This window comes from Zonotrichia leucophrys, chromosome 12 (genome assembly GCF_028769735.1).
Source record: "Zonotrichia leucophrys gambelii isolate GWCS_2022_RI chromosome 12, RI_Zleu_2.0, whole genome shotgun sequence".
NCBI classification, from domain to species: Eukaryota; Metazoa; Chordata; class Aves; order Passeriformes; family Passerellidae; genus Zonotrichia; species Zonotrichia leucophrys.
The window spans coordinates 9,862,430-9,883,499 of record NC_088182.1 but is presented as its reverse complement, the minus strand read 5'-3'; the positions used below and the strand labels follow the sequence as shown (position 1 = coordinate 9,883,499).

Here is a 21,070-nt window from a genome sequence, read left to right as displayed (position 1 = left end):
GTTTCTGCAAAAACTGGCACCCAACTCATGACAATAAATACTTCAACCCTCTGCCAGGTTTTAATTTCCCTTCTGATTTTGCAAGTAATTTTTGTAATACTTCATTTTTATGAGTAGTATTTGGGTGGATGTGGTACTTTTCCATGCATAACATTGGAGAGATAAACACTGGCAGAGCCAGGTACCTTGTAAACTTACAAAATTCCCTCACCAAAAACAATTGTGCACTCCATCCCAGCCCTGTAAAACTAGAACTAGCTTTGGATAACAGTATCATTTTAAGCAGTCAATGCTTTTGTAGTGGGATAAATATTTTAAAAGGAAAATGTCACTTCAGTGCATTTTCAACGATGACATCAAAGAGCCAAATTCTCTGCCAGCATGTAAGGATGAAATTCTACCAACAGCCAGAGAAATCATAAACTCGTTTTCCATCAGCAAAACTGTGTTTTGATCTGTGTACAAGCACAATTCCCCCCCAAAAACAAAATATTAGTGTGTGTGTATATATATATATATATATATATATATGAGTTTTGCTTACTCCATTGGAAACATCCCAGCTGAGCATCATCTTAGCTCGTTCTTCAGCTTCCTTGGACCCATCCAAAACCAGGCCAAATCCCCCATTGATCACTTCACCCCTAAAAAAAATTGTAAGAGAATCAAATAAAAATAATTCAAACCAATACCATGAAATTTACAGAATTTTTTTCAGGAAAAAATTTACAGCATTTTTTGTACTGCAAGAAGAAGGATGAGAATACAGAAATTATTCTGAATAAGAGACTATCAGTGATGTTTTATACTTATGATAAAAGAAAAGGAGTGTTTAGCAGGCAAAGGCCTAATTTCCTGACCTGCAGCAAACCTAGTCCACCTTTCTTGTAACACCCAGCTGGGAGTCAGGATCTGCTCCGAGCAGGGATATCAAAAATTCAGCTTGCTCTGTATCTCCTGAGTCCTGCACTTGTACTGGCTATAAAATCAGGTGGAGAAAGATTAACAGGTCTGATGGGCCAGAGATTTACCTGTCTCAGGGTGTTTTTAAAGGTTCAGCTCCTCATGTTTGCTGCACTACATCTAGCCAGGATCGTGAGGGTGACAGTGTGCTTACAGCAGCAGGCAGATGGATCTATTTATATTCTCTTGGGACAAATGACAGAGCATAAGCATTTTATTAAAAAAGTGTTAACCACCACTTAATGCACATCTGCCTCAATCATTTCCAAAACCATCATTCATTTTGTATGAGATACAGAGATGTTTAAAGACATTCAGTGCCAACTTTTCAGGAAGCAGACTTATTGGCAGGAGAAGAACAGAAATATGTTTAAATGAACAGATTATTCTTGGGAGAAATAACAGTCTGGTTTTAAAGGACAGGGAAAACACGTAGAGCAAAACATCTTGTCTGACTTCAGAATCTGGCCTGCTCAGCTCCCATTCCATGGCATATGGTGAATAGTGGTGGATGCAGCTGGGAGATTAATCTTGCTGCAAATCTGTGAGAGTTCTGGCATTGGTGCTCAGCATCAGCAATACCTGAGGGACAGGGCACATCATACAGCAGTACACAGTATGAGACATTAATGGAAATCCCTGGAGGCAGGATTTTGTCCTCTGAGTTTTATAGTTAATATAAGTTTACAAAATTTACATAGAACAACATCAGACATCCCCATTAATCAGATAGGAGTTAAGAGTCTTCCAGTCCAGGAAGGAATTGCTTCTTAATGTGTATTTTCTAGCAGTAACTTGAGCTTCTGAGGAAATAGGGAATTGAGGCTAAACTAGAGCCTCACAAACCTGAGATCTAATTCCTGAAACTAGAGCTCACATTTTCTGAGTTTCAATGGAATGTTGTTACTCATGTGATGTTAATTGCATTTCTACCACTACTCACATGCAGTACTTGTGTGTTAAGTAGGACCCAATCACAGAGCTCATCTGGAGCCCTGAGTTCCTTGCTCTCATCATCATCACATCAAATTCATTCTCTGAATTCTCTTCACTTTTCCATTATCAGATATGTCACTATTACAAATGCATTTTCCGTGAAAGGCAGAGTTGTCTTGAAAGTGACAGTTCTCACAGCAGAACATCACTGAATGAATTAGGTTTTTTAACTGGAAAATTTGAAACAAAATCATATTTTCAACTGAGATGTTTGAATATTGTAAGATCTGACTCTTCAAAATAAAATTATTCTTTTTGATTGACACTGTCAACTCTTTTCAGCCTGAAATTTAATTCCCAGGATGTTTGCACTGTGTCAAGTCTTTCACTAGCTCTGCTTGTAGTTTCATCTGGCTATGAGTACAAACAGCCAAACATCTGTATTTCTTGCAAATTCTACTTTTTGAATAGCTCATGTTGTTACTGTCCTCTCCAAAAGAGGGGACCAGACTGGATGACAACAAATGTAATTGTGCCAGGGCCAGTTGATCCACCATACTCTGCTGCTCCTGTGTACAGAGGCCAAAGAACAGAGCACTGCTCTTTACTGTCAGAGTCCAAAGCCACAGAAACCTCTGGACCAGTGTTTTATCAAGGTATTCCATAGAGAAAGATGATGTTCCTTCAGTGGCAAAAATTCTCTCTGTCCACAGAATCCCAAAGATCATCCTGTGAAGCTTAAGCATGAACAAGGAGCATCTGATCTACTTGCACTTTAAAAATGTAAATTTAAATTTTTAAATTTATCTTTAAAAAGGTACATTTAAATCCTTTCCATCAATTTCCATGGAATTACTCCAGTGCAAAACAGAATTACTCACCAGGATCTGTTCTACTGCCTGAAACCACTGCTACATTAAATGCCAATGTTTGTTATGACGGATTTTCTAGAAAAACTTCTCTCTGCCTTCATTAGCATTGGGTCACATTTTCAGGTAATTAAAGAAACATGTGGCATTTTGACCTAAGCTACCTCCTATAATTTCGAGATGTCTCCTCCTAAGATGATCAAAGAAAACAAGGCCTCTCTCACAATCAAGATGTCACACTGTCAACAGTGCAGATGGATTCTGAAATTGCTTCTGCCTTTTTGTTACTACAGGTTATCCAGGCTCTGTGCTAATAAACATTCTGCTGCAAACAAACAGGCAGCAAAAATGAATAACAACCATTTGCTGTAATTATAGCCAAGACCATGTTAATCTTAAGTCTCTCTCAGAGTACATGTGATGCAGATTCCAGCTAAATAAATATTAATCCTGCCTTTTCTGCTCGTCCCACAAGGCTGTAAGAGAAAATAAAGCATGTAAAGGGCACTTGTGCAGTCTCAAAGGGAAGACACGGCAGATCTGCCAGCAGTTCCAGGCAAGCCCAGCCTCGCTAGGAAGGACTGGCAGCTAAACACAGTGCAATCACTCATTTCGGAATTCCCAGGGCAGAACCTTGCCAATAACAACTGGATTTCACTCTAGTCACATGTGTTTTTCTTTATAAATATATATATGTACTTCCAAACCAGTTGATGACCAAAAGAGTTTATCAAAGACACAGAGATTCCTTTACAGCAAAGTCAGGTGGATTTTTAGTGCTCCAGAGAAAAAGCAAAGCAAGGTCAAAAACTTAAAAGCATCTATCTTTTCCAGGCAAAGAAAGCAATTTTTTATGGCTGGGGATTGTTTTCCTTCTTTTGCCACCTTTAAATTACTCCTGTGTCTCCTCAGAAGGCAAATGCAGCCCTTTCACCTGGCAGGTGGTGCCACCTGAGTTGAGCCAAGCAGAGCCCCTGCCTGGCCTGGCTCTGGGGCTCTGCAGGCCAGGACATTCAGTGACAGCACACGGTCCCCACAGCTGAGCCTCAGCACGGTAGCTTGTGGAGGCTCTGCAGACACACACCTGATCTCCAGGCCCTGCATTCTGCACTGAGGCACAGCAATTTAATCACAGAGGGCTGTGCTGCTCCAAGAACAAGGCAAGCAGGTACTGTTCGGCCCCCAAGCAGCCAAAGGAAATGACAAAAAGGAGAACCAAACCCTGTTTTTCCAGAGATATTTTGATTTCATTGAACAGCCACACACTAATTTTCTGATGCTTTACATAAATTACAGCATAAATCTGCTCTGCCTTGTGGCAAAGTTTCTTTTAATTATGTAACTCCAGTTACAAGACAACTAAAACAGTAACTGAAACAGTAAACTGAAACTGCAGTGTGGTCAGGGCCAGTTTCCTAGAGCTAAGGGCAGTCTCACCATTCAGCCAAGCTGTCATTGAATGGCAGAGAGGGCTAAAAGTGTCCTGGAAGGATTTGCCTTAGAGAGACCAGAAAGAAAGAGGATCATTTGTATCCTTTGAATTAAGCATCCTCAACGCACAGAACATTTGTGGCATAAGCAATTATTTTAGCAATTATAATAATTATAATTAGCATAAAAATATCCCAAGTACTTGACACAACATGTTTTGAAAAGTGATTTTCCTTGCTTGTATTTCATAAGCAGATATTTTAAAAGGTTAAACTCAGCTGAGGAAATTAAGACAGAACTTGTCTGCTGCTACCTCTGGAGCCTCAAACTGAGATGACCAGAATAGAAAGACATTCAGGTATGTGTTTTCCATTCAGAATTATGGAAATTGTGAATGAAATCATGGCTGTGGGTCCTCATCACTGAAATCAGCAAAGTCAAATCTTCACTCCATGTGCTTAAGTCCTCAAAGCTTTCTTTTCCCATTGTTCAGTTTTGCTCTCTTGCACCCTTCTATGCAGTATTTATGTCACAGAAATCAAAGGAATTAAGAGTGCAGCAAGGGAGTTCTTCAGCTGACCTGAAGGGATATTTTCTAGATTCAGCTCATCCAGATGAATAACAATTATCATAAAATGTCTCTGAGGATAACATCTGCTACAAGTTCCTTGACTTGCTGTTTTTGGCATATTCCAGCACTGTTTGAAAGAGGGAAGTATGAGGGTTCACCACAGTATTTAACAGAAGGTTGTGCCTCTTTTGACTGCTGACACCACCAAATGAAGACATGGCTATAAAATGGGAGAGGCTTGGCTGGAATATGCTGGAAAGTACAAATCAGAACTAAAGACTGCATTGTGGCCAGGCTTTCCCACTTCCTGCAGCTCTGCCAACCCAGGCAGCCTTTCAGTGGCAGATGGAGATTAGTTTCCATCTCCATATAGAATATTTCTTTCACTCTGCTTTTCAGTCTAAGCAATTGTCTTAGCTCTGCATGTCAAGTGAAGGAGGTGTTTAGTTCAGTCCTTACTTGGCTGTGGTTTTTAAAGCTACTGGGCACAAGCAGGGAGAGAAAATCTGGGGGTTTGCTGGCACCTGAGCTGGTTTGTCTTAGGAACCCCTCATGCACTGCAGCACAGGAGCACTTCTATTGGGGTCCCTAAGGTCACAGGTTTAAATACAGCTTGAGAGGAGACCTGAACGCAATCCAACCACTCGCACTCTGACTGTGCCTGTGTGAAGACAATGCTGGAAAAAAAGACCACAGCAGACTATCCTTGTCCATCAAATTAAGTTCTTCAAATTGTGCTGTGGCCAGTGTTCATAAACCTTTTCCTGGACATATGAGCATTAATTAGAAAAAGAGCCATACAACAGCATACTTGGCTTTATAATTTGTCCTTTCAGTCCTCGATTCCAAGCCCATCCTTCCCATCATCACAGAGTTCTCCTCTGGTACCACACATCTTCTCAGCAGTCCTGTCTCTCCTCCCCACACACACACAGAGCAGTAGGGGCAGGATTCAGAGCCCAGCCTTAGGAACACAAACCAGCTCTCACCAGCCAACGCCGCCCCCGTTGTGCAGCGCGACCCAGGTGGCTCCTCTGAACGCGTCTCCCACGAAGTTCTGCACTGCCATGTCTGCGGGGAGAGCAAAGGGGTTACTGCCCATGGGCCACACTCATTTTTGTGCTGTGCTCTCCTCCTCCCACCAACACCTCCACTGGGACCTTGGGAAAGCAGGGTTGGAGTCAAGTTTTACTCACAGATTGTCTCAGATATTTTGTATTTGTGGGGACCCTTGTGGCAGGAAGGAATGATGAATCTGACTCCATCTTCTCTGAAGGCTAATTTATTATTTTATGATACTATGTTAAAGAATACTAAACTATGCTAAAGAATACAGAAAGGATACTCACAGAATGCTAAAAAGATAATGAAAACTCGTGACTCTCTCCAGAGTCCCGACACAGCTTGGCACTGGTTGGCCATTGAGTCAAAACAACTCACAGCAGAATCCAATGAAACAATCACCTGTGGGTAAACAATCTCCAACCACATTCCAAAGGAGCAAAACACAGGAGAAGCAAATGAGATAATTATTGTTCTCCTTTTTCTCTGAGGCTTCTCAGCTTCCCAGGAGAAAAATCCTGGGCAAAGGGATTTTTCAGAAAATGTGAATGCAACACACACTGAACATCTCAGTCCTGGGAGGAACAGGCAAGAGAGATCTGTCTCCCACCCTGCCCTGACTTTAGAGGCAACAAATGCCAGTTTTACACTGTGGGTTATGAGGGTGCTGGTGATTACTGCATTTGTGCTCCCACACAGGCAGCTGAAGGACCTGACACTCTTCAGCTCTGAGATACTTCAGGGTGGAGAGAAGTAGAATGCACTCATTTGGGGTACCTTGTCATGGAAGAAAAGGCTGGACACATCCATGTGTGTGGATTCAAAATGGGTAGGACACCTGGAACACTACACACCTTGCAGTTCTCACACGTCTGAAATATTTTCAGATTGGAGGGCAGAGTTACTTCAGCCCTGTGCAGAAAGGCAGCCTAAGGCTAAGGAGTTGCATTTTGGGGACAAAGTTGGGATGAAAATTATATCCACCCCAATTCTCTGAATATGTCAGACTTTTACCCTGAGCAGGAACAGCTGAAACCACTAAGAAGGTTTGTCTAGAATAAACCCCAAAGAAATAAAATATGTATTTGTTTAGCAAACAAATACAATTTGATTAATGCATAGTTTCCACTGAATTGTTCACCAGAATTTTGAATACTCACTGCAATTTGTGCTAAAACATATACCCAGAAAGGTGGAAAGAGGTGCACACAGAGAATAAGAGTAAAATTTACTGAAAACATCCAGATTCAATTCAGGAAAGATTCTATACATATTTTGCCATATTTTTAACAGGAAAAATAAGCAAAACAGTGATATCTCCACCATCCACATCTGCAGACCCACAGTTATGTGCCTGATGGAAAAATGAGTTTACTTGAGTGCTAATCTATGTTAAACCCTTTAAAAAGCCCCATTATGGCATCTTTTATCTGACATTATGTCACTTTAAGAACACAATTATCATAATTACAGTGCTGTCGAGATTGAATGGGAGAGATCTGAATCTCCATCTTCTATAATGTACAGATTTTCTCCTCAGCCACTGGCCTGATAAGAGTGGAGCTTGGACAAGGAGTGAACTAACAATGCAATAAGTTGCTGCTCCTTGGCTTTGATAAAGGTCACTGGCTGCAAATGTCTGTGCTGAAATACACTTTGCAGAGCAGCAATGACCCATCAGGCTGAGGTATTTAAAACAAAATGAGACAAACATACATCCTGGAAATGTCCTGTGTGTTAAAGAGGAGCAAAATTTAACCTGAACCAGCTCAAAAGTTGTGTTAGAACAGGATAGACAGGAGAGAGGATGACTATGATGTTCTTTTATTGCCTCCAGAGGCTCATCTGGTAAAACAGATTTAGGCTGGGTTCTAAAGACCAGTGATATCAGTGGCCAACAGGCTTTAGATAAATCACATAAATCACAAAATGCAAAGAAAACCACAAAGCATGATAAGCAATGGGGTTTAGCAAGCCTTGTTTCTATTGCCCTCTTCAGAGGGCATTGCCTGATGATTACTTATGTTGCTAAGATGGAGACATTACTTTGAATTTCTGTTCTTTGTGCAGCTGCACCATTTTCTCTCAGCTTGTCAGAAACAAGCACTATTCAAGGCATCTATTTGCTCTATTAGAATTAGCCAACATGCTCAGAAAGTGTTGAAGTGGCACTGATGGACACAGTTAAAAGCCTCATTTCACCAGGAAATCCAGTTAACAGGGAACTTTCCTCCTTGAAATTGAGCCATAATTTAGTTCTATTATGAATTCCCATAATGGAAGTAATTCAATATGCTCAGCTTCCTCTATCATAATTTCTCCTTCTACAGCAGCAGATCCTCCAATCTCACACCTCCTTGTGATTGTCAGCTCCTGACATAGAGAAACACCACGGGGCTAGAGCTATTACCCTAATTTCCACTTTATAGATGGAAAATTGAGGAAGATTTAGGATTAAAAAGTGCTTAGTGCTTTATCCATTTTTAGGTCTCCAACCTGATATTTCTTGGGTTTATTTATCTAAAAGATGGATTCACAAACTGAAAAGCAGAGTCTGGTTGGCTCAGATCATTTGTGCAGATTTAAAAAGCTCCTTTTGTAGAGAAAATCTACATTATTTGCCCATAGTCACACTTTAAGTGAGCAGCAAGGCCTGGATTTTATTCTTATGCCTTTACTATCAATATTTCCTCATGACCAGAAAAGTTCCTTTCAGAAACTCCAGACTGTTTTCTTGAGTCCTCAAGCACTGGAATGAAAACAGCTGTGAACCTCTTTGCTTTCAGCAAAATATTATTATAGACCTGATTTTGAGTTTGTGGATTCCAAGGAAATCAGTCTGTAATCAGATCACCTGTTTGAAATAGTGAGATTCCAAATTAAAATCAAACAGAAGATACAGTCCTCTGAGATTCCTCTCCATTTGCACTCAGATACATCTGGTGCACTCTCATGAAATTTCCAGCAGTGTTCAGGACCTTTCCCATGTAACCAGCTCCACATGTCTGTATTGTTAAATCCCACAAAGCTTCTCAGGAAATCTGATTAATTTGGATTAAAGGGTGTTTTTTAAACAAAAACATTTAAAAAATGTTGCATACGAAAAAAAGCTCTTTCTGTTTTAAAGCCATTTCCTTACTGGCCCAGGCAGACAGGCCTCAGCTGTTGCACTGACCTGCACAAAAGGCTGATCCATCATAAATGTTGGATGTTTCCCTGAAAGGGCTGTCAGTCCCACTCACATCGTGGTGGTCTCTGCTGAGGACCACTGGAGCCTGGAAAAAGCCAAGGAGAAGATCGTGGAATCCCTCAGACTGATGCTGCTACTGAGGACCATTATCTGTTCAATTTACTTCTATCTTAAGTCTTCATATTTGGGGCCCTGCTAAGGAGTTACAGTCCCTGCTTTGTGCTCTCTGCAAATCACAGAATGATATGTTGTTGTGCTTGTAGGTGCCCAAACAGAAAATTAGACAGTCTCATCACGAAACACAGTTTCAGAGTTTCTAAACCCATCTCTCGCCTGCGGCAGAGCACAATAGTGTTGTCAGGCAGAGAGGACTGAGCTCTAACACTAACTGGCCCCATGTGAATGGCAAACACTTCTGCTGCCCTCAGTGCTTGAAGCTTTCTCCTTTCCCACCTGCCTCCCCAGCCTCAGATATTAAACACAATTAGCAGAGCAAATCAAGACAAAAGAGACAAACCTTAATCTTCCCTTCAGAAATGGCTCTGTTAATAGCCACAGCTATGGACACACGACCCTTCTGATCAGAATACAAGATTCTGGCTTGAGAGCCAACGACCTGGAAGAGAAAAGTGACAGAGGGATAAGATTCTCTGCCACTGGCTTATCTTCAGCTCCCAGATGAATGGAGTCACAGGAGTGAACCCTTTCCTTCCATAGAAGAAAGTGCAGATTATTTCTTCACCAACACCCAGCTTCCAGAAAAAAAAAATTAAAAACCCTCTTTGAACTTAGTTTTATCTTCACTCACACAATCCATGAGATGTATTTCTGTATTCAGCTGCCACTGCCCAGTAAATTCCACTTTTTAATTTAACCTGATTGCTAGGCTATAATCCCCCTATCAACAAATCCCTTAACCAGCAGCTGAGAAGTAGAGGTTTGGAACTGGAGATGGTGGGCTGGAAGAGAAATGAAATGTGGCAAGGAACATCTGTCCTGTGCAGCTCTGCTGTGCTTCCAGACTGGGAGAGCACAAATGAGCTCTACAGCATCACTTGTTGGCTTCACAGGGAGAGCCTGCCCAAAAAGGAAACCAAAGGATGATCCACTGGTGTCCTGCTTCCCACAGGGCAGAGGGATGGCAGCTCTTCAATCCTGTCTCCTGTTCGGGAAAGGGCTTGGGAACTGCACCTGTGAGGGGCTTGGTCCACAGCCATGCCAAGAGGAATATTTTGAACAGCACTGTGAAAGAAAGGTGGTTACAACTGGGGTGGAGGGTGAATCACAGATATGTTTCACTCCAGATAGAAGAGTAGATATTGCTGGATTATTTTAACATTTCCAGATGAGAAAGTGAAGGGGAAGAGCTGCTTCAGCTCATCCTAAAATCCTGCTGTGAAGAGAAGGGTTTCAATTGTCAGCCCCAAGAGCTACAGACTGTGTTTTCACTCCTGTCCATGCCTGCTTTTCCCCCCAGCCCTCAGTTCCAGGAGCAGCCCATCTGCTGCAGGATGCTGTGCACTCACCAAGCTGTGCCTGCCGGCTTCCCGAATCCAGCGGATGTTGTCATGGTACTGCTGCTTCACAGATGTGCTCACTTGGGAGAGAAAACAAGGGAAAATACAGCTTGAAATTAATGCAACGTGTTCTAAATTTACTTTAATTCATCTGGCAGCACTAGGGACTCACACTGTGCTCTCAGATACAAGAGTGCATATAGGAAATGCTGTATAAAGTTCTCTGTGCAGCTGATGCAGCAACTGCTTTGTTGTTTAGAGAAAGGTACAGGATGCCACTCAGGGCACAGCTGGAATGGTAACTCCCATTTGGATGTTCAGCAAACTAAATTAAAATGAAATATGGTTTACATGTACTATCCATTTTTGGTCACCTGTTTTACTGCCTACTTAATCCCAATCTACTACTAATCTTTGCTAAATTAGTTGTTTCATCAAACTCCATGACATTGGGTACTGCAATCCAGTCTTGTACCACATAGTGAATAACTCCTTTGAGGCAGCCAGCAGAAATTCTCAGAAGCAGCTTGCAACACACACTTGAGGATAAGTTACACCAATGAACATCATATCTGGGACACAGATTTACAGCACAGCAGTTATTCTGTACGTGTACCAAGATAAAATTGAAGCCTTTTATCCAATGAAGAGGTTTGTTGCCCTACATTTCTATGGAACAAAAACTGCACCAGAAAATTTATTATTCAGGGTTTACTTTATACATAAATCCACCCTACACCTTGCTTAGATGTATATGCTACCTAAGAAGACAATTATATAAAATGTCAATTACATATATAATATTAAATTCTATATGTTAGCATTCTACAGCTTCTCTTTTCATTTCTATCTGTCTCATTCCATCTCAATCAGCCAAACTAAAAAGGAACAAGAAAATATTTCAAGTGAAAGACAGTGAAATATGGCACATATCAGTCACATGGTGACTTCAGCACAATCAGCTGCCTCCAGAGGCCCAGCACCATCTGTAGTGAGTCACAAAAGGGATAAGGGGTAAGTAATGGGACAGAGGTGTTTTTCTGTCCTCATTTAGGAGGTTTTACAGCTCAAATGGGCTTACAGTGCCTGAAGAAGTTACTGTCTGTAAGCTCTCTCTCTGTGGGCTAAGCTGTGTCACATTAGCTTGCCCTGAGAGTCACACTCCGCTCCCAGGGCTCAGCTGAGGGACAGCACAGGGACCTGTTCATGCCCTGGAGCTTCAAGGCAATCATCTCTGCAGATGCCAAGACAGAATGTTCTCTGTTACGTTCCAGCTCTCACCCCTTTTCATGGCAAATTATACCATACAGATAACTTGTGTTTCAAAGTCAAGCTGGAGAAACTGCACACTGCTAACTTGAAATTGTCCCTGAGAACAGTGTTTGGGCTACTGCTGCTGCACTAGGCAGTATGACAGCAGTCAGGCAGGTTAAAACTAGAAAAAGGAAAGAGGAAAGTGTTAGAAGCTTACAGTGAACCTGTGTTAAACTCATTGTTCAAGGGAAATGAAAAATATGCTCATTCCTGCAGAGGCAGGCCTTCCATACCAAGAGCTTTAATGATCCTAAAGAGACCTGTCAGTGCTTGAGGGGCTGGCTCCAAGTGATAGCTCCTAAACTCTGCAGTGAGGATTAACATGTCAGCACTTCACTTTGCAGGGAGTGAAAGATGAAACAGCTGCTAGTGCTGTCCTAATAGGATTGTGCTGCCACTCAGAAGCTTTAGGGAAGAAGCCTGTAGAAGGTGATGGGCACTGTTCACTTAGGTTGCCATAGATGTGTAATGGGAGTTCATTGAAATATCTCTAAAAAACCCAATAAAACAAAACCAAAACAGAGAATGGGTTCCTTTTCATCACTTTTATAAGCTCTATCAGAGAATACTTAGCATGTTTTATACTTCACAGTGCACAGACTTACAGAAAAGATCTTACAGAGGAAAAGATCTACAGAAGAGAAGTCAGATGAGAATACTGGCTACAAGGACCTATCCCAACACAGCACATCTGTCCCTTACAGCCAGCCCCAATAAACAGTTGGATTTCATCAGTTATCCCTGGGGAAGTGGTGAATACTCCCTTTGATTTAGTCTTATTTCCTGCAATTGAAAAAATCTCACAATTTTTTTTTTTTAGAAAGACTTTAACTTTATAGTAACTCCATCTATCTCATTTGCTTAACTGCTGCCTCCACCTTCCCATCCCAACAGGAATGTGTTTTGAAGTCAGGCAAGCACTTATATTGCTTCTGCTATTTCATGGGCCCTTGTACACACCTAGGGTTTAAAATATACTGAAAAGCATTGTGTATTCAGAGGAACTGTCCCAAGTAACACAGAGACTGGCTCCCCCAGAGAGATTTACATTGTTCTGCATCAGCTCAGCCTTCAAACTACCACAGAGTTTAAAACAAGTTACACCCCAATCATCAGTGCTGCATCTCTCATGCAAAGGCCCTTTTAAAAGCTCAGGTAGCTTAGAAGTAGAAGCAGATAATAAAATTACATAAATCTCACAAAACCTGAAAGAAATTAATCTCCACAAAAGAAGAATGGTTAACAGTGGACTGAAGGCCAAGTTAAAAGTTTAGACTTGGAATGCAACAGAGTTCAGTTCTATGGAGTTTTTACTAAGTTTGTAGAACAGATTCTTTCATAAATTTCAAAGGTAGGCTCAGATTTCAGATATGTATGTGTATGAGGCTATCCAGACCCTAAAATTTGGTCCAAACCCAGGCCTCATAAAAAGTGGATTGCAAGTGGATTATTCAAGAATATATATGCATGAATGTCTATTTTCTGATCAAATTGTTTTTCTTTCTCTATTAATCAAATTCCCATTGTCCTGTAAAACTTAACAACAAATCAAATGGTAGCCTTGCCCTTAAGCCTGTTTTCACCTGTTGGGATTTTTTATATGCAATTTTTTTCATTTAAATTAAGAATATACAAGCAATTGTTCAATGCTTTTTGTTTGTGCAAGAGATTTCTTTCCCCAGCTTTACATTACATCTATATAAACACCCACATACTCCTGTACACAGAGTAACTGAATTATTTTCCAGCCTTGCAATGCAAACCATCCAAAGGTCATACAATGGTTCAGTCCTGAGAGAAGATTTCTGGAATCTGCAGTGCATGGCAGAAAAATTACTGCAGATTTCTGAAGACAGATCCAGCAGTACAGTAATGGATTTCACCCTCCCTTCAATAAAGCCAAGGGACCAGGCTTAAAAACATGGAAGCTTCAATACCCACAGAACAGACTAGGCACTTCTGGGTTATTGCAATGTGCTTAAATGCAACTCATTCTCCAGTGGTATTTCTTGAAAATTATTCCTAAGGAAAGATCAGGAGAATAGACAGAACCAAGGACCTTGCAAGGTCAGACCCACTGTACCAATAATTCACCTCTTGGGAGGAAAAGGAGGCTGGACATCAGCCTTGCATCATGAGAAGAGAAGAGTAGATTTATTCCAAATGAGAGACATCTGAACATGGTACATCCTTTACAAAAATACCACCCAGTGTTCTCCCAGTGCTTATTGTTCCTGAACAAACAGGAGAGCATTCAAAATTTCCACACTTCCTCTTTGTATTTCTATGTCTGTCATGAAAAAAGCAACAAGTATTTCAATATTACCAGGGAAAAAATCATTAAGCTCTTGTTCTCAAAATATGGTTTGGGTTTCTGATCCCTTTCCTTTTGATCTGGAAGAATTCCTCAGAATTCAAGGATTATGTTGTTGATTCTGGAAAGCACAAAATCTGGTGCTCAAAACAGAAGAGCTGAGGATTTCAGCGCTTGGGGACAGTGACAAGGCTTTGACCCTACTGTTTGGTAAGTGCAAGGGTAGGCAAAGGGGTAGGGCCTTCCTCTCCATCCTGGGACACCAGGATTAATGTTTGCTGACACAAAATTAGCTTTGTCTCAGTTCCATTCATAAGCAGGGGATATCAGCAATAGCCCAGTTTCAGGGATGTGGAAGAGTGCAATTCCTAGATCCTAGAGTAGCACACAGAGCCATGCAGGTGTTCCAAACTGGTTCCACCAGTCAGTAGAAATAGCTGCCAATCTATTAACAAATGACAAAAAAGATCTCAAAATTGTAATCACAAAAAAATGACACTGGATGGAGCACCACACCCAGGAAACCTGGGTTTCCTGTCACTGATCTCTTTGCTAAACTTTTGAAAGCTTCCCTAGGTTTTTATACCTCATTTACCTGTGAGACAGGTAAATGAGTCAAAGCAATTTGAGTCCTTAAATTACTCTTGGAGACCTGATGCTGAAAAATACTGATTGCCTTAAGGTATCAAGGCAACAAAGTTTAAAAACATCTGTAACAAATAGAAAAGCTCTTAGCCAGAATTGCTTTGGGATCAACATCCCTGGTGGTTTTCTGTTCAGGCTGCACTTCTACTAGGAGTTTAAACAGCAGCAAGACTTCCTGCTGACATGGAACCTGAAGGCCCTGCTTTCCATGTTTTCAGCCAAAAGCCAGCACACATTCCAGCTCTGGGTTTCCTGTTCTCTCCAAAGCCCCCAGGTGGGGAGTGGGATGATTTCTCACCTCCCTGGCGGATGGAGTCCTCCAGTACTGCCATGGCAATGGAGTCAGTGGTAGCAAGGTCCCGTGGGTCACCTGAGGTACAAACCCAGCGGAATGGCCCAAATCCCAGGGAAAAAATGTCCCTGGGAAGAGAATATGTTTCATTAAGAGATAGTTGAAATTCTTTCCTTATTTATCCTGGCTGCTAGCAGTGCTCTTTCTTTCATTAGCTGGACACGGAAGAATTTGAAACATTTTCAGTGCGCTAATCTAAACAGAAGCATCAAGGACCATTAGCTGAGAAATTAAACAGTGGGGCTTCATGCAGCCATCCATTGGTATATCAAAGTATAGTCAGGCCAGAATTCTGATAGTCATGTTGGACAGTTCAATCAAGTGCATCATCAGATGAACTGCAGCTTTCCTTCTGTTTCATCAAATATATTCTCCCTGCTGCCTGGTCTGGGTGTCCTTAACCCAGGCCAACCCTGAGTGCATCTGCACTGTCAGACAAGGGCAGGTTCTAACTGGGTGCCTGAGCCCAGACTCATTTGCTGTCCACATTGTTTATGTACAATAGTGGGGCACGTTTCGCTTGAGGGCCGGAAGAAAAGATCTAATCTGGTTGGGGCCTTACCCTGTGCTCAGGCTCTTATTCACATGGCATAGGCAAGCTAAGCATGAGTCAGAGGAAAATGAGTTACAAATCCAGTCCCTGAGCAGATCTCCTGAGCTCAGCTCTTTCCACAAGCAGCAATGCACAGTGTGGGTAAGAGGCACAGCTGGTGACACGGGCAGAAGAGTGTCCTGTTTCCATCATACTTTTAACTTCAGGGCACATATAAGGCTTGGATGATTTGGATTGATGTCTACTGCTCTGAAGAGACAAACCCTTAGCTTTTAGCACTTAGAAGTGAAGTTGCCTCTAGTCACAGTTTGAGGCCGTGACCTGGCTCTTCTTGAGCAGAACCGCTTAAGGAAAAGTCATGCAAAGACAAAATGCAGATACTCACATAAAGGAGTGACAGTGGCTAGCCTACACTAACTCTGGCATAACACTTGTGAGAGCCATTTTTCTACTGCTGTTGCCTCCTTTTGATCATTTATCATTGCAGATCACTGTCAGTCTGCACTAATCTCTGCAGTACTCTCCCTCTGAACAAAGGGAGGCACAAGGTACTCAGCATACTCCCAACTCTGCCCAACATACCCCATGATGTGCTGAACATAGGAAGGATATCGAAATTCTGTCTTATTTGCTCCTTTTTTTGTAACATCAGCACCTATAAAAGAATTGTAATAGTCAGTCACTTGACAGAGGAAAACTATAAAATGTAAAACTAGACTACACACAGATCCTATGAAAGTTGTATCTCAGCCAGGGAGGGTCAGGGGTCTCAAAGAGCAAGAGAGAAAGAAGGACTAAAGATTAGAATTACAGTGGCCAACCCTGTCCTATTTAACATACACAGCTGAGAAGATGCATGTAGGATTCTCCTCCTTTCCACCTACAACTCCAGGATCTACTCACCAGCTCTCTGAGCTTCCAAGAGAAAAGCATTGCCATAATCCCAGAAAAACATGCCCTTATCAGCTAGTTTGTTAATGGCAGCCACATGCCTCTTCAGACTGAAATAAAGAAGGAAAACAATTATTCTTGATAAAATATGAAAAAGGATAATATCATTAACTAACCAAAGGCATGAGAGTAGGAGGAGACAGAGGGAATGGAAAGACCCCAGATAAATTCAGCCATAACCCACAGGGCATCAATTGAGATGCTTTCAGTCTCTGTAGCACCTGCTATCCCCAAATCCTGAAGGGATTTACAGTCACTGGGAAAACTTAAATAGCAAAGAGGTGTCACTCCCATCTTTCAGCCAAGCAACACAACTCTGGGGATGGAAGCTGATAACAAAAACCAGCTGGCACAAAACTGCAGAACAGTTTAAGTAGCTCAGAAAGCAAGCAGAGAAAAAACTGAAAAACAGAACATCAGTGTTCTGGCCTCTACCTTGGCCCAAACTACCCTTTCTTTCCAGTAGTGGCCTGTACCCCCTGACTGCATGGCTTGAAGAGCAGCTAAACCCAAAAGTTAGGAAGATGAAAGATCAAAACCTTCACCTCTCTTGTACCAGTGTCCGGAATTTCCCTGGGTTGGAGGAGAGCAGCTGCTTCCCTTCCTCAAAGCTGAGCTGCACTGGGTAGTACCCCCCATTGAATGGGTTGTGGCAGGAGGTCTGGTCAGAGCCCAGGTCCACCAGCAGCTCTCCTGTTGTGTCCAGCTCATGCACCAACCTCTCCCTAGGGAGGACAGAAAATGAACACAAGGGTGAAGATCTCCTTTCTGACAGCACATTTCCATGAGCATGTAGAGTAACGTACTTGGCACTATATTTAATGTCTCTTCCAAGACTGGGAATTAATTCCACCTTGACCAAAAAGCCAGAGCATTAATGCACTCATTATCCACTCATACTACTCACCACAGATCTACCACATTCCCATGGTAACCCAGACTGAGGGCAATTTTATTCTTTCTTGCTTCTCTAGAAAATAATAAAAAGATTGCTTAAAGAAAATGCAACTCATTCTATCTTGAAATGTACAAATCACATGCAGAATCAGACCCAGAAAAAAAAAAAAGGCTGTGTATTGTTTTCAACACTTATCTCAGAAGCAAATCTTTCAACATTTACATAATTGTTAATCACGGATTCCACAAAGCTTGAGTGATGCTGCAAGTGTAACATTAGTTGTAATTGCTCCATGCATATTCATGAAACTAAACGAAGACACGTTTAACATGTACAAATGATGTGCAGCATTAGTAGTCACTAATACAGGCTGCTGCAGCTTGGGAAGGTGGATGCACATTCCAAAGCAGACCTGGAATGAGAAGAGGTGCCCCTCAGCCCCTCCTGTCTGCCTACAATGGCACAGGGCAGAAAGATGTGAGTGCAGGGTTAGGAAGCAGAGCTAAACTCACAGAGTTGGGTTACAAGTCATACCTAAGGCGAGCAATGCAGTGGTCCAGGTTGTTAGAGATCTCCATCAGCCACCCCTGCTTGTGGCGTTTCAGAAGCGCTGCTTCATCAACCTAAGAGAAACAGCAGAGATCTTAAAACTCCTGTTTCCCCCATGCAGTCATTTTTACCTTTAGCTCTTCAATGATCCTGCAGAAAAAAGTAACAAAAAATAAAGATAATAGCCCTACTATTACCTAGAGTTATACATATATATAGTAAAGATATAGATTATATATATAACTATTGTTCAGATGCTTATTTTTTACCTCTGACTTTTTTAAGCTTTCTGTTCTCTTTCACTCCAGGCTCAAAGCAAGAAATAGAATTTTTTGATACATCACTTCCCAAAATATTTTATGAATCTAAATTTATCATTGAAATTGTATAAGATTGTATAATTGTATTATTGTATAATTGTATTAATACTTAATATAAGCATTAAGTATTCCCATTGTTTCTTTTCATGATTATGTTAAAAGACAAAAATGTTTCAAATCTATTTTTCAAATCTGGCTATTTTTTGTGAAAATAATATTAAGAAACTATTTTCATTGATCAGCCTAGAGAGATTTCTGCCAGGCTGCCCAAGGTGAAGCTATGGTTTGCTGAATAAAATTAACCCTCACTTTTGTTCTTGGACTGCTGGTTGAAAACCTCAACCAAATATGGAAAGAAAAGAGGAAAGCATTTTCCTGTCCCAGCTGCCTAATGCCACTGAAAAATCGCACAGAGCAAAACCAAACTGTGTCTTTAATTCCCTCTTGCTTGAACTTTGAAGTTCCAAACAAGCTCAATCCCAAATCTCTGCTCTCTCCTGGGCTCAGCTCCTGTGTGTGCCAGTATGTACATGCCTAAGGGACAGCTGGATAAAAATATAAATGGATGGACAAACGATGGAGGCTTTGGCACAAATTCCATATCAATGGTCCAATATACAAGCTTGCACATCATTAATACATTTATAATGAGCTATCAGTGGCATAAGGCAAGAGGCAAAATTAATTTAAACCCATATTCTGTGGTAGCAACAGATTTAAACCCCCCACAGTGATGTGTGTGCATGAGAACACATGACCTGAGCATCTTCTAGTATTTCATTAAAACATTTTTTTCTTCTCTATAATCTTCCCCCATCATTTTAATTCCTTCTCGTTAAGAAGGTATTTATATGTAAATTAAATAAATTCTGTATTCAGGAGTTGCTTGAACACCAGGAAACCTTTTCTTTCCCAATTATTCTTAGCATAGGACACCATCCATCATTTTTTCACATCAGTAATGAAGACTATCCTTCCCAAACCCCGGATTATGACAATAACAGTGTCACTGCCAATGGAATTATTCAATAAAGTCAGATGCCATGGGGGACAGCTTCTTCTGAGATATTTAAATCAGCACAGGAGGAAAAATATTAAGTGGTCTGTATGAATTACAGGAATTGGGTTCACTTAAATCCCCACATAATACAGATCAGATCCATTTAAATGCTACCACATCCTAAATATTTTACTTTAGTTCCTTCTGACATTCCTAGTCTTTCTAGACTTGCTGGATCAAGAAAACTCAGTTCCTTTGAACCACACTTTCAAAAATATGCTCATTTTTGGATCAGCATCTCAGTAATTTAAAAAATTGCATGAAGAGGATGAGCTAATGCTGGCTCCGGTGTAATCCCAGAGAGCCCAGTGCAGCTCAGAGGAGATATCTGGCCCTCCACACCATTATTTAATAAAATTACAATCAGCTTCCTGTCAAACAAGAGAGATAAAATACTTGCAGCACTAATCCCTTCTGTCAGGGCTTCGGAAGCCCTGCCTGACAAAATGATCTCTTGCACAATTCAATGTCATTTGCATAAATAGTTCCTTAAATAAATAATATGTACATATATATAGCTATCCACATGTGCTCCTGAGACTCATTTCCGACAAGGATCATCTCACAGGAGATAAAAACCAGGCAAAATTCAGTCTCCTGAACAAAATCATCTGCAGCCATAGAGATGAAAAGGACAAAGGATGACTGTGAATGGCATTCACTGAAATCTTTCCTTTGTATTCCAGCATTTGAAAGACCACGATGACAGAAGTCTGAATAAAGATAATTTATTTGTTAATAATTTATTCAATAGTAAATTGAATAAATTTATTTTATCTGCAGGGAGTACCTGATGAGATCTCAAAGATGCAAACCCAGGTGCTAACAAAACCACCTTTGCAACCTTTCTGTAAAGCTGATGAAGCCCAAGCCTTCCATGGAAGACCTGAGGCAGCCAGGGTTACTGCACATGACGTGGGCAGTCTGACTCACTATGTTTTGAAGTTTAATTGTAACTCAAATGGGTCAGATTGTGATATTCTTATTCTTTCCATGCAATGTGACATGCCCACAGCAGAGGTTTCCCAGCTAACTGGCTATAAATGACTTTAGCTGAGAAAGCCAAGCTCCCACTCCAAATGTTCAAATGGCTCCTCTGACAGCATCATTCTGCATCATTTGTGAAGCAATTCTAAGTCCATATCTTCACAGTCTGATCCAATGAATGAATGAATGGAGAGTGGAAAATCAGTGAAAAATGTTCAGTAATGGGAAAAAGAGACATAGCTTAGAAAATTGACTATTTTCTGAGTTTGGTTTGTCAGGATTAGTTCAGGAACCTGTCAGATCAGAATGGGGGTTCTGACTCAGCATGAGAAGACAGAATGGCAGCACTGCTCTCACCTCTGCAATGATGCCCACACAGCCAGCAATGACTGCAGCCTTGGCCTGGGCCCCGCTCATCCCTCCAAGGCCAGAGGTGACAAACACCTTCCCAGACAGGTCCTCTGCCCTCAGGTACCGCCGGCCTGCGTTCAGCACTGTGAGCTGCACACAACAAACACAGCATCACCAGCAGCCCTGGCATTTAAACAGCTTCTGTCCCTTCAGCAAACAGACTTGGAAACTCTGGGG

At 41.4% G+C, this 21,070-nt stretch overlaps 1 protein-coding gene across 4 annotated transcripts in view; it reads right to left on the bottom strand.

The window, feature by feature from the left end:
• UROC1 (urocanate hydratase 1) overlaps positions 1-21,070 on the bottom strand; it is a 36,173-nt gene that overhangs the window by 484 nt on the left and 14,619 nt on the right. For all 4 annotated transcript variants that reach the window (XM_064724315.1, XM_064724312.1, XM_064724313.1 and 1 more), the window contains 12 exons: positions 20,840-20,983; positions 18,101-18,189; positions 17,576-17,638; positions 17,214-17,393; positions 16,621-16,718; positions 16,300-16,372; positions 15,111-15,232; positions 10,549-10,619; positions 9,540-9,638; positions 9,008-9,107; positions 5,760-5,841; positions 545-644 (listed from right to left, as the gene is read on the bottom strand). In XM_064724315.1, the coding sequence (XP_064580385.1) occupies positions 545-644; positions 5,760-5,841; positions 9,008-9,107; positions 9,540-9,638; positions 10,549-10,619; positions 15,111-15,232; positions 16,300-16,372; positions 16,621-16,718; positions 17,214-17,393; positions 17,576-17,638; positions 18,101-18,189; positions 20,840-20,983 (1,221 nt within the window). The remainder of the gene's footprint in view (positions 1-544; positions 645-5,759; positions 5,842-9,007; positions 9,108-9,539; positions 9,639-10,548; positions 10,620-15,110; positions 15,233-16,299; positions 16,373-16,620; positions 16,719-17,213; positions 17,394-17,575; positions 17,639-18,100; positions 18,190-20,839; positions 20,984-21,070) is intronic.